We start from the raw sequence: 17,919 nt of genomic DNA on the forward strand, positions 1-17,919 counted from the left end.
TCATTTTTTCTTGATAAACATAAAACAGATCTAGTTTTTATTTATATATAAATACATTCTTCAATTTCCTAAAATAAAAAATAAAGAAGAAAATGTCCTTGTTCCCGATTTCTTACAATTGTCCATCTCCAAACACTTAGTAGGCACAGGTTTTGAATGAGTGAAGCTGTTCAAAGCATTTCCAATATTTGCAGGTTGAGTACCCTAGGCCATGATATAATTTGAACGGATAAAGAAAGGACTTCTTGTCTGTAAAATATAAATCTAATTTTCTGCATACCATCAGCAGATGGTGGACTCTGCTTCAAGTTTTATGTCCCGATTAAACTGAATGATATCCAGACCCATTAGTTTAACTATTACTATGTTGTCAGACAACAATATAGTTATCAGCGTGAATTTTTATCTATCCTTCTACTGGCTCTACATATACTAACAACTATTTTATTGGTTTTTAAACCAACAAAGTGTTGAGAAAGACGTGTTGGTACTGTCAATTCAATTGCTTTTTCGCCTGGACAATTACTCCTGTTTGAGCTTGAAATGATAATACGTACTATGTTGTGAACAACAATTAAAGGAAAATAGGTTGGATATAGTTCAAATTAAATTTTATAACAAATAGTGGAGTCAGTTGGATTGTCCAATAAAATCTCTTTGTGGCAATAACATCTTAAAACAAAAGTTTTTTTTTAAGTAATCTGTTACCTACGTTGTTTTATTCTATAACATGGATATCTTCAGTTGTCCATCTCTGAAGGTGAACAAACATTAACATTATATTGATCATAGTCTGCTCCTCTGTTTAATAGCATTGTTACTATAACTATACGATCATTGTCAATAGCCTCCTTTACAGGTGACTGATCCCAGTTATCACATATATTACAGTCTGCTCCTCTGTCTAATAACATCTCTACTATTCGTGTATGACCTTGTTTACAAGCCTTCATTACAGGTGATTGTCCCCATTTATTACATATATTACAATCTGCTCCTCTGTCTAACAACAGCTTTACTACTTCTGTATAACCATGTTTACAAGCCGTCACTAAAGGTGAATGCTCCCAGTTTCCACATTTATTACAGTCTACTCCTCTGTCTAACAAAATCTTTACTACATCTGTATGACCATGTTCACAAGCCTTCATTACAGCTGTCTTGTAATCTTCATCACAGCTATTACAGTCTGCTCCCCTTTCTAACAACATGTTTACTATTTCTGTATGACCATGCTCACAAGCCTTCATTAAAGGTGACCGACCCCTGCTGTCACATTTATTATAATCTGCTTCTCTGTCTAACAACATCTTTAATAATACTGTTCGGCCATGTTCACATGCCTTCATTACAATTGACTGTCCCCAGCTGTCACATTTATCACAGTTGTCTCCTCTATCTAAGAACATGTTAACTATTTCTGTATGACCATGTTCACAAGCCTTCATTAAAGGAGACTGACCCCTTCTGTTACATTTATTATAATCTGCGTCTCTTTCTAACAGCATCTTTAATAATACTGTATGGCCATGTTCACAAGCCACCGTTAAAGGTGACTGTCCCCATCCGTCACATTTATTTATGTCTTCTCCTCTGTCTACCAACATCTTGACTATATCTGTATAACCACGTTCACAAGCCTTCATTAAAGGAGACTTGTCATCTTCATCACATATATTTAAGTCTGCTCCTCTGTCTAACAACATCCGTAATATTTCTGTATGACCTTGTTTACAAGCCATCATTACTGGTGACTGTCCCCATTTGTCACATTTATCATAATCTGCTAATCTGTCTAACAACATCTTTACTAATAATGCATGACCTTGTTCACAAGCTACCAATAAAGGTGTCTGTCCCAAATTGTCACATATATTACAGCCTTTCCCTCCATCTAACACCAGTTTTACTAATTCTGTATGACCTTGTTTACAAAGCATCGTTAAAGGTACATCTCCCCAAGTGTTACATACATGAGAGTCTGCTCCATTATCTAACAGCAGCTTTATAATTGGTACATTCCCATGACTACAAGCCAGCGTTAAAGCTGTCTGATCAAACCACCCAATGTAATTACAGTTTGCTCCACTGTCTAACAATACCTTTACTATTTCTGTATGACCGTAATTAGAAGCCAGCATTAATGATGATTCTTCCCAGGGTCTATATTGATAACATTCTGCTCCTCTGTCTAACAACAACTTTACTATTTCTGTATGCCCATGTTGAGAAGCCCTCGTTAAAGATGAGTCTCCCCAGATTCCCTTGTGATTACAATCTTCTCCTCTGTCTAAAAACATCTTCACTATTTCTGTATGACCATATTCACAGGCTTTCATTAAAGCTGAATTGCCAATTTCATCAAATTTAGAACAGTCTGCTCCTCTGTCTAAAAACATCTTTACTATTTCTATATGACCATATTCACACGCAATCATTAAAGCTGAATTGTCCTTTTTATCAAATTTATTACAGTCTGCTCCTCGGTCTAAAAACATATTTACTATTTCTGTATGACCATATTGACAAGCCTTCATTAAAGCTGAATTGTCATCTTCATCACATTTATTAAAGTCTGATCCTCTGTTTAACAACATCTTTACTATATCTGTATTACCATCTTTACAAGCCTTCAGTAGAGGTGACTTGTCATCCTCAACAAATTTATTACAGACTGCTTGTCTTTCTAACAACGTATTTACTGTTTCTGTACTACCATCTTTGCATCCCTTCACTACAGGTGATTTGTTATAATCATCACATTTATTACAATCTGCTCTTCTTTCTAACAACAAATTAACAATTTCTGTATGACCTTGTTGATAAGCCGCTAATAAAGATGAGCGACTCCTCCTTTTATAATTATTACAGTCTGCTCCTCTTTCTAACAACGTATGTACTATTTCTGTATGACCTTTTTTACAAGCCACCATTAAAGGTGACTTTCCCCACATGTCAAATGTATTGCAGTCTGCTCCACAGTCTAACAACAGTTTTACTACTTCTGTATGACCATGTTCGCAAGCCTTCATTATAGGTGACTCTCGCAATCTGTCACATTTATTACAGTGTACTCCTCTGTCTAACAACATATTTACTATTTCAGTACGACCATGTTTACAAGCCTCTAATACAGGTGATTTGTCATTTTTGTCACATTTATTACAGTCTGCACCTCTTTCTAATAACATCTTTACTATTTCTGTATGACCATGTTTACAAGCCACAAATAAAGGTGACTGTCCCTTTCTGTCACATTTATCAAAGTTAGCCCCTCTGTCTAAGAACAGCTTTACTATTATTGTATAACCTTGTTCACAAGCCATCATTATAGGTGACTGACCCCTCGATTTTTCTTTATTTTGTTCATTACTATCTGCTCCTCCTTCTAACAAAATATTTACTATTTCTGTATGACCGTGCTCACAAGCCACCATTAAAGGTGACTTACCCCTGCATTTATTACAGTCTGCACCTCTTTCTAACAACATCTTTACTATTTCTGTATGACCATATTCACAAGCCACCCTTAAGGCTGACAGACCGTTCCATGTATTACAGTCTGTTCCACTTTCTAATAACAACTTTACCATTTGTCTATGACCTAATTCAGATGCCTTCATTATAGGTGACTGACCCCTCTTGTTACATTTATTATAATCTGCTCCTCTGTCTAACAACATCTTTAATATTATTGTATGACCATGTTCACAAGCCACCAGTAAAGGTGACTGTCCCCATCTGTCACATTTGTTAAAGTCTGCTCCTCTGTCTAACAAAATCTTTACTATATCAGTATGACCATGTTCACAAGCCTTCATAACCTGTGACTTGTAATTGTCATCGCATGTATTACAGTCTGCTCCAGTTTGTAACAACATCTTTACTATTTCTGTATGGCCATGTTCACTAGCAACCATTAAAGATGACTGTCGCCATCTGTCAAATTTATTGCAGAGTACTCCTCTGTCTGACAACATCTTTACTATTTCTGTATGGCCGTGTTCACAAGCTTTCATTACAGGTGACTGGCCCATCCAGTCACATTTATTACAGTCTGCTCCTCTGTCTAACAACATCTTTACTATTTCTGTATGACCTTTTTCACATCCAATCATAACGGGTGACTGACCATTATATGAACACCTGTTGACATCAACACCATGATTACAACACCACGCGGTCAAAGAAACGTCTCCTATATCACAACAATGTAACAAAGCAGTATCATATGTATTATCACTATTATCATCAAACCACATTGAAAAATGTTTTTCACATGGTTTTTGTTTATCAATAATATTTGCCAGTTGTCTCTGGTCGGATATATTCAGTGTATTCAAGTTGGAGAGAAAGTTATGTCTGAACTGAGGTAACTTCATATTGATGTTATCAAATACACCTTGTACTTTTCCCGTTGACCAGTCATCAATCATTCTCTGTATGTAAATCTGATGATACTTCAGTGGTATAACAGTAATAAACTGGTCCATATCACCCGTTCTTTCTAATAAAAATCTTTCCTTGAGCAAACCATTGTCTGCGTTCTTTATCAAGCAATGGATTATTTTTTTTCCAAAGGAGAAAACTAAAAAGTCAAATATTTTATCATGTATAGTTTTGTAAACGTTTTGTTCCTTCTTTATGAATGTATGTGTAAGTAAGTCAAGTTCATCATGTAAAACAAGTCTAGATGTTCCTCTGTCTAATTTACATGCCTCACATGTGTTTTTGATGATATTCTTGGTTACTGCATTGACCTCTTCTGTCAAAATTTCCTCATTTAACTCGTTGTTAAACATGACACATAAAGCCAAAGCACAGTATTTAGTGTTACACCCTTTTTTAAGCAGCTTGTCAATCTCTGTTTCATAAACAGAGAATGGTTTCTGGAAGAAATCTTTAACATTAAGTTCAGGATTATCATGGTACAGTTTACATAAAAGTGGAAAGCAGTCATATAAATCATAGTAGTCCACGATTTCAGACGCTTTTGTTTTGAGATACAACTTAGCTATTGAACGTTTTTCAGATTTTGACAAACAAATGTTCTCTGATAACATGTCACAAACACATGACTTGAAAACTGATAAAGAATCAAACTTTTCATCATTGTACACTTGTAACCGACAAGCTGCAAGTATTTTTGTTTGTTTTTTATCAAGAATATGTTGTATATCCCCCATGACTGGTTCCCAACTTTGTATGTCGCTCTGGTCAACTCCAAAGTTTCCACATAAATCATCAATAACAAACAATGTTTTCTGATTTGGATTGTAAAACCTCACAATTTCAGTTGGCTCTGTCACAAGAAGGACATCATAATCTTCTTCTGCAAATTGCAAAGCTGTATGCCGGAGAGTTGACGTTTTTCCTACGCCGGAACCAGCAATTATAGTTACACAACTGTTTTTCTGTATACTTTTCAGTACATACTGAGCAGCTCTTGTGTTTATAAACATATTATCATCATTGTCCCTCCAGGCTTTAAGTATATCATTAATTCTAACTGAAATAAAAATTACCGAATATTTTATTATAACTGACACAGAAGTCTCAAGAAACAATAGGTCTTTTTTGTATTAGAGAAATATTCAATTGATTGATGCAGCACTTATTTGTATATAGTTATGAGGAATTACTTGAATTTTCCTAGGGTCGATAGATACAGAATAATATAAAATAGTTAAATGATGGCCTTACAAAAAATCAAAGCACAGAAGCAGTGGAAAGGAAATTACTATTTTAAAAAAAGGAATCAATGTTTTAAAGACTTCCAGTCTACATTTCGGTGAAATTTGTTTACATGCTTGTAGGATCTTATAGGTGTTTTTGTTATATGTTCCAGACCATATGAGGTTTTAGACCGTTAGAATAAGGAATATCATTGTGCAGTCATGTAACAATACTTTTTTTACTCGCTTGTTTACTGTTGACTTATTGGCAGTGCTGACGATTTCGAAATCACTATGCACTAAGCGGCTAACCTCAGAATGCTAGTTTTTTGTTAAAATAATTATATGGTTTTTAAAGTGTTTAAGATTATATTACAATGTTGACTGCTGTACCTCAATTTTTGAAATTTTCACTTTTATGTCTTTTTGTTTTTCTCACTAATTGTTTTCAATATAATGGAATTATCTGTGACTGTAACCCAGGTGTTTAATCCACCATTTTCTACATTAGGAAATGCCTGTACTAAGTCAGGAATATGACAGTTGTTTTCCATTCGTTTGATTTATTTAAGCTTTTGAATTTGCCTTTTTATAAAGGACTTTCCGTTTTGAATTTTCCTTCGAGTTCGATACTTTTGTTATTTTACTTTTTTCATTTACAAGTAAAAATGTGTAAACGTAGCTAAAAGCACAATGCACAACCAAAAATGAAAATGAAGAAGAGCAATGGTACTTTGAAGAAGTAAATGCCATGCACGAATACAATTACTGATGAAATTGACAATGTGATCAATATCTTCCGTAATATGTTAAACTTTTGTAAAGATTGTAAATTGTATGATAATACAAGTTCAAGCTAGTTGTTTGTAAATTGTGAAATGTCTGTCCTCTCCTCACGGTTAATAAGTTGTTTCTGTGAACAACGCTCAAAGCAACGTTAATTTGTCAGAAATCATATAACTACGAGTGTCTTATAAAAAAAATTAGGAATATATTAACCCTCGGGTAATCCCACTCACAAAAGTAACTTTTGATAAGGATGAAATATTGACAAACGATAAGTCCTTTATGGTCGCATTGAATTTTTCAATGAGTAAAACTCTGAGGACTTACCTGGTATGTATCGGATACCTTATCTTCAAATAAGTCCGTACAAACAACGAACAACGGTACATTAGCGGCTATATATGTTGTTACTTAAGAATTCAAAAGAACTTATAGAAATTTTACATGTCGGTCATTCTCTGAAAAGAATTCTATCAAAACCTTCATTTTGTTACCCTTTTCACCACCACACCACATGCAAAATTGAAAAAAACACTGTCTTAAAGAACAAATCAACAATGCTTTTCTCCATCAAAATGGTACCATACGTTACAAATTTATTGTTTTGGATTATATAACTTAACAAATTTGGTTGAGAATGAAGGCACCCCCCCCCCCCACCCCCCCCCCCCCCACCCCCCAAAGAAAAGTGACCAGAATGCTGGAGTTTCTCGTTGATAATATACTTGTTGAATTTAGAGGAGGAATTTTCCAGCTGATTGAGGGCATTCCTGTGGAAACCAACTGTGTGCCTCTTCTGACCGCCTTTTTTAATTTTCATATTAGTCGGAGCCTTCATACAATTGTAAAAAGAAAGAAGAAAAAGAATTTGATCCTTTATTTTCACATACATGTATATTGATGATGTTCTTCTCATTAACAATCTCAACTTTTCTGATTGTTTTACATTACTATATCCTCCTGAACTAGAAATTAAAGAAATCACACATACAGCCTCATTTCTAAACATATACCTTGAATTAGACAAAAAGCGGTCATCTCAGTACAAGAATCTATGACAAAAAGAGACGATTTCAATTTTGAAATTATAAATTTTCCTCATCCTACCGCAATACACCAACATAATCCGCGTATGGACTATATAATTCTCAACTCATACGATATTCAGGAGCTTGCAGCTGCAACTCATACTTTGTTTAAAAAGTCTTAGGTGTTTAAGAACAATATAAATGTGCCAGGATTTTGTCAAGAAACGTCGCGTCCTTTTCCTCAAAACGTTAATCGGAAGGAATGAATACCTAATAGATAATTAATCAGTATCTGCTTCACCTTTAATAAGATGGTATTGAACTATACATTATAAGTGTCGAAGTGTGTTTCACGTTTTATTTACTTTACAGCTTTCCCTTTATTTATCTTTGTACTACCATGATTATTTTGGTCGTACGACTTGTGACGTGGCTCGGTACTTGTACATCCCGCTTTCAGGTATCTGTCTGTGACCGTTCCTGTTTCAAGTGAGTCCAGACGTGTGAATCCGCGTCTTTGTCAGGTTTATTTGTAAATTTGTTTTATTTTTTTAGTCAGTCGTGCTGTATGTCTGTGATGTTTACACAATTTTTGCTGCTTGATCCTAATCATTGTCACATAAACCAATCATCACTGTTTGGGTAGCTCAACAAATTTTGTCAATAAAACGGGATTATAAACAACTGTCATACAAGTTCATAACATTGAATTTTATCAGTATTTATGAGCTTTCCCACTTACCTTGGAATTTTCTTAATACTTTTTGTTCAGCATTTAAATAATTCTAACAATTTATCGTCATTTAGTTTTCCAATATTTGCAATGAATAATATCATGTGAAATGTTTTATCATGTGATATAATACAGCTAGCTTCTGATCACAGAAACAGTGTATTGAGTTTGAATGAAGCTCTTGCCGAAGCTAATAAATACTGTACTAAAATTTCATGTTTTATCCTTTTTTCCCCTCTTGTTTTTCTTCAATTTGTTTCGATACAATTGATAACTTAATCGGAATGATTGCACTAAAATGTTTAATAATAAACAAAATGCCGTTGGTTTTCCTGTTTTAATGGTTTTACACTAGTCATTTTTATATACAGCTTGCTGTTCGGTGTGAATCAAGGCTCCTTGTTGAAGGCCGTACTTTGACCTATAATCATAATAATGGTTTACTTTAACAAATTTTGACTTGGATGGAGAGTTATTTCATTGGCACTCATACCACATCTTCTTATATCTATTTAACTCTATCACCACACAACTGAAAAAAAGCTTAGACAAATTAACTGAAGTATTCATAAGGATTTCGAATTAATCATGGAAACAAGTGTCTGAACAAAATGTATACGCTCAATAAGGTGCTATGCAATGACATAAAGGTTGAAACTGCCTTAAAAGCTGCAGTAATATATATTCCAGATCACAATATGGCTAGTTTTATACTTTTCCTTTCTCATTAACCTGATAATATCATTTCATTTAAATCAGCACCCCCACACACGCACCCAAAAAAAAAACCCCATCCCCGATTGATTGCCATAGTTGAAAGTAGGGCTATGCCATTTGAGTTTGCAATTATTAACAATGTCGCCATCAAGGTTAAAGCAAAATTTTACTTTTGATATACAGTATTGTAATATAGCATCCTTGGGTATAATTATAAAAGCAGACATTCTAATGAACAACTGATGCAGTTTGGTTCCACTGGTACTGAGGTTAACGAAGAATATATTTCATTAAAAATTAAAAGACCTTTGGATTAAGTAATGTACACACGAAAAAATTGTTCACAGTAAACTACTTGAGCAATATCCTTTACTAAATAAAGGCAACAGTAGTATACCGCTGTCAAAAAGTCATAAATCGATTAAGAGAAAACAAATCCGGGTTACAAACTAAAACAGAGGGAAACACATCAACTCTAAGAGGAAAACAACGGAACAACAGAAAAACTGAACTGCAACAACACCAAACGCCAACATACATAGAAACGGACTATTTGATAACACCTATGCTTATTTAAACTGATGCTTATCTTATGACATCTCGATTATAGGGTTAAAATACGACATAAATTTAAATTTTTTTTGTAAACAAAATCAGAATTGATTTTCAATCACTAATGTCTTTTTCCAAACAATTAAAATTAGACTAACCAAAGCAAATATACTAATCCAAAGTATCGACCTGACCTTCAAATTCTGCCCTCTAACATTTAGAGGTTTCAGTCTGACCTCTCTTTAATTAACATTGTTAATTTACTCTTAGATTCTAAGGTTTCAACCTTATTTTCAAGTGTTGACCTACAAAATTCTATGATATGCAGTAGAATTCCATGTGTTGATCTCAATCATTCCATGCTATTAACCTCATATGTTACTGTTGACATATAAAATTCTTAACTATCAAATTGAATTACCAATGTTTACACCTACCATTCCAGATTATCAACCTGACCTCCAATATTGTACTTGGAATAAGATATCAAACAAGCTGTAACTTTCCGTGATATCAATGTGACCTCAAAGAGGCTACCCTTTACAAACCAAGAAACCTACAATTATTGATCTTCAAGACATCAAACTTACCTCTTAAAAGATGCTACCTTATTCAAACCAAAGAACCTTCAATTATTTGTTTTCAATATATCAACCAAACCTCCTTGTGTTAGCATCTTAAATTTCAGTCTATCAACTTTTTATTATTTTTTTTATTCAACAACAATATTGCACATGCTGTTAACAGATTTCTTCACTGGTATAGCTATTTCAGTGGAGATCCCTGTATATTAGTACCTTAAGACCAGGGTATCTTCAGGTATATATTTATAATTTTGTTAGTATGTATATTATATGTCTTTAATACATTGTTTATCATTAATACATTATTTCTCTATTATTTTACTATTATAACTCTGAATATGAACTGTATATATATAGTAAAACAGTTTTCTTTAATATACAATCAATTGTTACTATCTGATAGATGTTGAGAATACAACAGAATAACGGGTTATCTTAGCTTGTTCGGAATTTTGTTTGTGGTTTAATATATTTCTTTGTTGTCCGGTATTACGGTTTTTCAGTTGTTGTATATTTGTGTGGATTAATTGCTTTCACCACGTGTCTCCCAAATATAATTGTATTAGGCACGGAAGGTATGTACACAAACACAATTTTGGTCTCATATAGTAAGCATAATTTGTGTATCTTCCGTATAATATACAGTATATAAATTTGTGGAAGAAATAAGAGGTACTTTTACTTTCAAAACTCATTGAAATTGTAAAATGAAATGATCATCTATCAAACCGTTCTGTAAAATACATATATAATAACAATATTGACAATAATATAACAATGTTGTCAAATATAAGAATATATCTTTTCTAGTATCCCTTTTCCTTCAATATTAATATATTTTTTTTGTAATAATAATCCTTTTTTAAATTCTGACCTAAAAACATTATATAGATTGATATTTTTTGTCCTATATTCTGACAAATAGTGTATTTTGTGTATAGTGAACACAATAACTGTAAGTAAAACGTTTATTTCATAATAATGTTCATCATTAATTTTATATCCCCAGATTAAATTTTTTCAGTGAAAATGTGTCTACCAATCTTAGCTATTTCAAATAACGTATATATTTCCCCCCAAAACTCATCTAAAAAGTGGCACGTTACAAACAAATGTTCATAGTCTTCTGTAAGGTTTCAAAAATTACAAGTTGAGTTATGGCTTAATTTCCATTGTTTTAACAAAACTTTGTTTGGAAGAATAAAGTGTAATAGTTTCCATCTGCACATTTTCAGTTTATTATCTTTTAAATAGTTATGAATACATTTTTGCATATATTGAGCTTCACTTTGTATATTTTCACATTTTAATATTCTGTTCCACGTATGATACCCTATTGGAATTTCTTTATCATATTCTATTAAAATTGTATAAATGTTCTTCGAATCTAATTTTTCTAGTTTATGTTTGCAATTATTTTTTTCACTTATATATAGTGAGTTATTTGTTAAAACACTAGTTTTTATTGAACTTTCTTCATTTAATATTTTTAACCATTCTTTTGGGATTGCTTTTCTTAATTTTGAGAATTCAGCTATCCAATTCGATTTATTCTTTAATTTTAAACTTATAATCTTTTCTGAAAAGACTCCATTTTCATCAATAATATCATTTATATGAATGATATTGCTATCTATCCTGTTTTGGAAAAGTAGTGTTTTCTTTTGAAATTTGATCAATTGATTTCCCCAAATGACTTCTTGGTGGATAAGTCTGTAATTATTTGGATGTTTAGTTTTATTATTTTTATTTTTCAACCATACTTTAATCATATCAAGATACAATTCTGGTAGCTCTTTAGTACCTGGTAGCGAGTATATATTATAAGTATTCATTCTTAAGATAAGTAGATTGCTACCAAATTTATTTAGATAAAATTTTGGTATAACCATCCAATTAAGAAATTTATCAGCAGTTAATCTTTTTATCCAACCTATCTTAATAGATTCTACATAATTATCTATATCTACCATTTTTAATCTGCCATCTAGTTGGTTGTAGATTAATACAGTGCGTATAACTTTTTCTGTCTTGTTGTTCCATAGATATTCATATATATATTTTTTAAATTTATCTAAATACTCTTTGCCCAAGGTTGAGACTTTAGCCAAATAAGTAATTATAGGAATAACAGTCTATCAACTTTACCTTCCTTTGTTGACCTTTTTCATTCAAAGGTATCAAGATAATGTAAGAGGATGGATCTCTAACTTGCTTTTCTAACATCAAAAGATTAGAAATCGACTTTTCCCTATTAACCTATATGTTAACAATTTATCAATAAAACATGGTAAATGACATTTCAAGGACTCAATCTTAAATCTGATCTCTTTAAACGGTTTACCTCTAATATTCCAAGGAACAGTATCCTTTTGAGAGATCTGTATTTCTTCCATTTCTTTTGTCATAACAGCATGTGACAGCTTTAGACTTTCAAACGATTCTTTCAGCTCCCGGATTTCATTATTAGAATATTTGATATCCATCATTATTTCTTGGCTTGTTTGATCTAAAGGTTTGGTTCTCATATGAATACACGCCTGCTTTATTTGCTTCCCACCTAATCTTTCAATAGCCTGTAAAATATTGGATGATATTTCATTCTAAATCTTTAGTTGTATAAAATCTAAATTATTGCAGTTATTGTGGGAGTGATTTTCTTTTCTCAATCTTTGTGACTTGAACAAAAAAAAAAAGTTTAAAAATACAATATCTGGATTCATTAAAAACAAATAAACGATGGCTAGTATCTAGCATCTCACACAGTTTTAACAGACAGCTATCATCATATTAATAGCTTTTTTGTGAAAATTATGGATGCATTTTCATTTTCATTGATTTCAAGGAAAAAGGGAAATCATTAATTTGAATACCCCACAACATACATATTTTCAGTTACTCTGATAAGAAAATAAGAAAAATCATGAAAATGCTTCAAAATTGTACCCAGCCATGAACATTGATACCATAAAAACTAAATGATTCCTATATGAATTCAAGACCATACTTCATGCTTAATCATTATTACTATTTTACCAAGTCAGGAATATGTCAAATAGTCCGTTTCTATATATGTTGGCGTTTGTTTTTGCTGTAGTTTAGTATTTCTGTTGTTCCGTTGTTTTCCTCTTATAGTTGACCTGTTTCCCTCGGTTTTAGTTTGTAACCCGGATTTTTTCTCTTAATCGATTTATGACTTTTGAACAGCGGTATACTACTGTTGCCTACTTTGTTTACATTAACAGCATATTCATACAATTTTGTGAAAGTGTTTTAAAAAAATAAATTCATTGAGGAATTTTTGATGATTTTGATGGATTGACAGTCGAACTTGATACTCGGAGCATATTCGTTCCATTTTATTACCCTTATTTACTCAATTTCAGTAATATTGCAGAATTGTTCGTCATTAATTTATGTTCCTTTTTTACTCGTTTTGGTTTTGTTCGAAAGATCGTGTTATACTTGCAAATTAATACTAAGAAATATTAAGGATGATTCAAGATGTTCAATTCAAGTTTGGTGTCAGTTAGTTCACTATTTTCAGAGGTATAGGTCATTGAAACAAAAAAGCAAATGTAATAGTTAAAAAACTTATTGAAGAGCAATAACTCCTGTTCGCTTATTGGTTTGTATATGTATCCGGTCCACTGGTTTCCTATTTTGAAATGTTTTACAATTGTGATGTCGGGGCCTCTTATAGCTTGCTATTGAGTAAAGGTTCTTGCTGGTTGTTGAAGGCTGTTCGATGATCTATAGTTGCTAACATCTATGTCATTTTGTCTCTCGTGGATAGTTATCTCATTGGCACTCATACCACATCTTCCTATATCTATTTAGGGCATTTGATTACATGAAGACTTGGTACTTTTACAATGTTTGAAGTTTCTGTATACCGATAAGGGTTCGGAAAATAATTGAACATCAATAAGTCAAATTCAAAATTTCATCATTCCTACACGGAGTCAATTTGTGGTGTATTCATATTGGGGTTATAATGATCTTGTATTAGTAATAGTTTTTCAATTTACGCATTCGGTTTATTTGTTACTGATTTTTAGCAGAAATTCTAATTGATAACAATAACTCCCATAAGGAGTTCATCGGGTGATGTTTGAATTATGCTCATTCTTAGTACAGAAAGAACAAGTCTATCAGAGGTTTTCTTTGCATAAAACTTTTGAAAGAATGGTTAACTAAAGAGAGATGTTAGATACCAACACATGCAAATTGATTTTCAAACTTATTCACCAGAAATAGATTACCAATGAGTCTTTCTGGCGTATCGATTAAAACCTGGTACTGTGGGTTCATTTATTTTCGTGTGTACCAATTTTCGTGGATTACAGAAAACTTGCATGTTCGTGGATATTTAATTTCGTGGTTTCGCCGAATTCTAGTCTAGATCTACACACAAGCCTATAGAAAATTTGTTATTCGTTGAACATCTAATTTCGTGGTTTGCCTGTACCCACGAAAGCCACGAAAATTGGTATCCAACGAATAATAATGAATCCACAGTATCTTTAATGAGTTTTCTTTATCTTAGCTGTATTTGGCAAAACATTTCAGATATATTTGTCCTAAATGCTTTTCTTTTAAATATTTGATTAGAACCTCACTGATGAGTCTTTTGTTTACGTCTGGCGTACACAGTTTTAAGCCTGGTACGTTAGATGATTTTTTATAAGTCAAAAAAAAAAAACCAACAACGTCTTGGCAAATGAAAAAAAAAAAGACGAAAAGAAACAGTCTACAACATAAAACACTTTGATTTCAAGAGGAATGGAAGGAATGTGGCACCCGTAGTGTTGCTAATGTAACTACAAATTCAGTGATAACTCTCATATGCAATGTCACATTCGCTGCTGGAATATTGCTACTTAAAAATTGAAAGTTCACATTTGGGAAGCTGTAATCATCTCTTTTGTCGTAAATGGTTGTTCTCAACGAACCATCATTTTAATCCGAAATTAACAATAGTGCATTGATTTTCATTTGTTTTCTTGTAACTTTATTACAAACGACTTCAACCAGGTTACCTGCAATCAGTGAAAGGTAATCTGATGTATTCATACATACACTAGCAATATCATTCCATGCCATGTTTAAGAAAGTTATGTCTATTTTGCCATCATCCAGATGAGCCAGGAAATTCCTGTAGTGTTTGATTCTTGCTAAATCTGCAGCTCGTGTGGTTTCACGGGCACTAGGTAAACGGTCAAACCCACGAAGAGGAGGATTCATTGGAGTTAAGTTCCTCAGTAATAATGTCATCAAAGTGACATCAAAATGTTTAGAATCTGGAACATCTGGAAAAAACATCAGGGAATAAAAGCAATTAAGTATTGTTAATAAATATTTTGAACAAATTATTTGAATAACATTACTTTAGATATCTTTACTGAAGGATAATATGGCCAGATGGTAATTCGTTGCTTTAATTCTTGAACATGATACACCAGAGATTGAAACAGACCTGATTTTTACAGTGTGTACCGATGTTGTACTGCTTCGCCAGTGTTTTAGATTTGTTGAAGAGCAAGAGCCACCACAAGCTAGGATCTAGTAGCCCTTTGGTTGTCATTGGATGTATTGTCTTCCTTATCATATCATACATCTTTCGTTTTTTTTAACTTTTCGAATCTTCTTTTTATAATTATACCCTCGTTTTTTTATTTGCTATATAGATATTACGGAGTCAATCATTCTGTCGTCTGTTCATATGTCTTTCTGTAATTTTTGTATCCACAACTGCTGTTGAACTACTTGACAGAATTTCATGAAATATTCACAGAATCTTATTCACAGGATGAACTTTTCCACACTATGTCATCTCTTCATCCCTTCATATAAATGAATTATGTGCTATTCTTACCTGAGGTATGTGCTTCCTTTTTATAAATAAGTATATGTTGTAAAATGTAGAATAATGTTATTAAACCTTTATTAGAGACATTTTGAGGATTGAAAGTAGATAGACTGCTGAGATAATGATGGAAGCTCAGTTAACAAGTAAGTTTAGTACTTTACATACAGACGGGACAAAGTGACATTCGAGACGCTTCAAGGTAGTACTGATTCTGGGAAACGTTTTTTAGGAAGTCTGCACTTATAAGTGGTAATACTGAAAGATTTGTATACATGATAGACAAAATATTAAATGGCATTGGTAATTAATGAAAAAGATGAGAAAGAGAAAGAGATATAGAAGCAAAAAAATATGGTGTCATTAAAACATTCAATGAGAAATCGTCACATTGTAATAATTGTTTTTTAGAAAATGCGTGTATACCTAACGAGAAGGATATTTTTCTAATTATGTCAAAATTTCAAGTTATTCAGTTGGTTGCTGAGCTTTTGAAATAGTTGACAAGCTATTTACAGCTCTTTTGTATCGTGTCAATAGAATATGGATCACATATTTTAATTCCAGGTCTGGGAAGTGTTCTTTGAGATTTATTCACAAGATGCTACTGATTTAGTAGAAGACAAAAAAACTATACTAATATTACTAAAATTGTTAAGTGTTTTTTTGTCGTTGATGATGAAGAACGTTATGTTCTTACCACTGATGCTCTACAAATCATTTGATTAACCTTTCAATTGATTGTAAAGGGACAATTAAGTGCCTGTCTTCCTGGTTGTTTTTGGAAGGAAAAAAAAACCAGATAGGACTGATTCAAATTTGAGAAAATAATTCAAATGCGTTTGCTTTTATACATATCTATCAAATTTGGATAAATTAAGAAAGAAAAATAAACCAAATGAACATTTGATTACACTTGAGGGTATACAATTCAATGGTTACACAATTAAGAAAGAGAGAAAAGTCTGAATATGTTAAAATAGCTAGTCAGATGACACCAGAGACTTTTAGACAGTAAAAAGTAAGAAAGATGGAAATGAAAGAAATAACCCGTTTATATATACCTTAGAAATAGAGAAGCAGATACACAAGAACAGTTGTAAAGCAGCAAGACATTTAAAAAAATTTAAAGGCATCTAAAGCATAGAAGATCTTTGGCAACACATGCAAGACATCAATAACATTTTTCATATGGCAACAACATGATGATATAGGAATATTTTTTTTTTCAAATTAACTTTAAAGATTTAGTAGGGTTTCGACAAACTATAATACAATTCGTTCTGAATATGAACAATATTATAACATCTACTTCGTCTAGAATTGATGAAATTTGAATGCTATGCCTTGTACAATGAGATATTTTTTTTTAAGCAGGCAACATAAACTTCTGTAGAGTATTTCTTTATCTTTCTGATATATTGTTATTTTCTATTTACTACGATCTAATGTTAACTGTTATCTTAATAAACAAATAAGTCATGCTTATAAATTTGATCTCTTCTTCATGTGATTTTTTAGTTTTTGATTTCCAAAGATTGTAGCTTGAGGAGCAATTGCACTTTTATTTGAAAACAAACTGTTATGCAAAACACGATAATTATCATACTCGGTGGTGGTACCTCTTCAGCATGATTATTCAAATGATTTGTAACTAATGCAGACAACCGTGATGGTGGTATATGACATCGTTTGGAGTGAAGTGATTTTCAACGTTAAAAAAAAAGAAGCAAAAAATTAGCTGAAATTATTTTCATGAATCCTGGAATAAGAAACACATTTTGTTTCAGCTAAAGAATTAATATCATATCTGATTCAACCAACTAATGATTGATTGCTAATTGATCTAGACTGTTAGAACCAGGCCTGGTCTAATAAAAGTTAACTTTGGTCTGGTCATTACAAATACAAGTGACAAATCTAACCGAAATAAACGTTAACGTTCATGCATATCAGATAGCTCAGATTACTCTGT

General features: G+C 32.3%; 1 protein-coding gene across 1 annotated transcript; it reads right to left on the reverse strand.

The window, feature by feature from the left end:
- Nucleotides 1-740: 740 nt before the first annotated feature.
- Nucleotides 741-3,593, reverse strand: LOC127719189 (ankyrin repeat domain-containing protein 17-like). The gene is made up of 2 exons (XM_052225210.1): nucleotides 2,519-3,593; nucleotides 741-2,389 (listed from the first exon to the last, which is right to left on the reverse strand). Exons 1-2 carry the CDS (start codon nucleotides 3,591-3,593, stop codon nucleotides 741-743), a joined length of 2,724 nt encoding a protein of 907 aa, XP_052081170.1.
- Between the last annotated feature and the right edge of the window lie 14,326 nt (nucleotides 3,594-17,919).

The sequence above is a fragment of the Mytilus californianus genome, unplaced genomic scaffold, assembly GCF_021869535.1.
Source record: "Mytilus californianus isolate M0D057914Y unplaced genomic scaffold, xbMytCali1.0.p SCAF_10, whole genome shotgun sequence".
Taxonomy (NCBI): Eukaryota; Metazoa; Mollusca; class Bivalvia; order Mytilida; family Mytilidae; genus Mytilus; species Mytilus californianus.

What these genes read in the sequence shown, in the direction of transcription:
- LOC127719189 (XM_052225210.1), bottom strand. Translation starts at nt 3,593, where the DNA reads ATGGTAAAGTTGTTATTAGAAAGTGGAACAGACTGTAATACATGGAAC. An exon ending in AATGAAGGCTTGTCAATATG is followed by an intron (nt 2,390 to 2,518) that starts GTCATACAGAAA and finishes AGATGTTTTTAG; the next exon opens with ACAGAGGAGCAGACTGTTCT.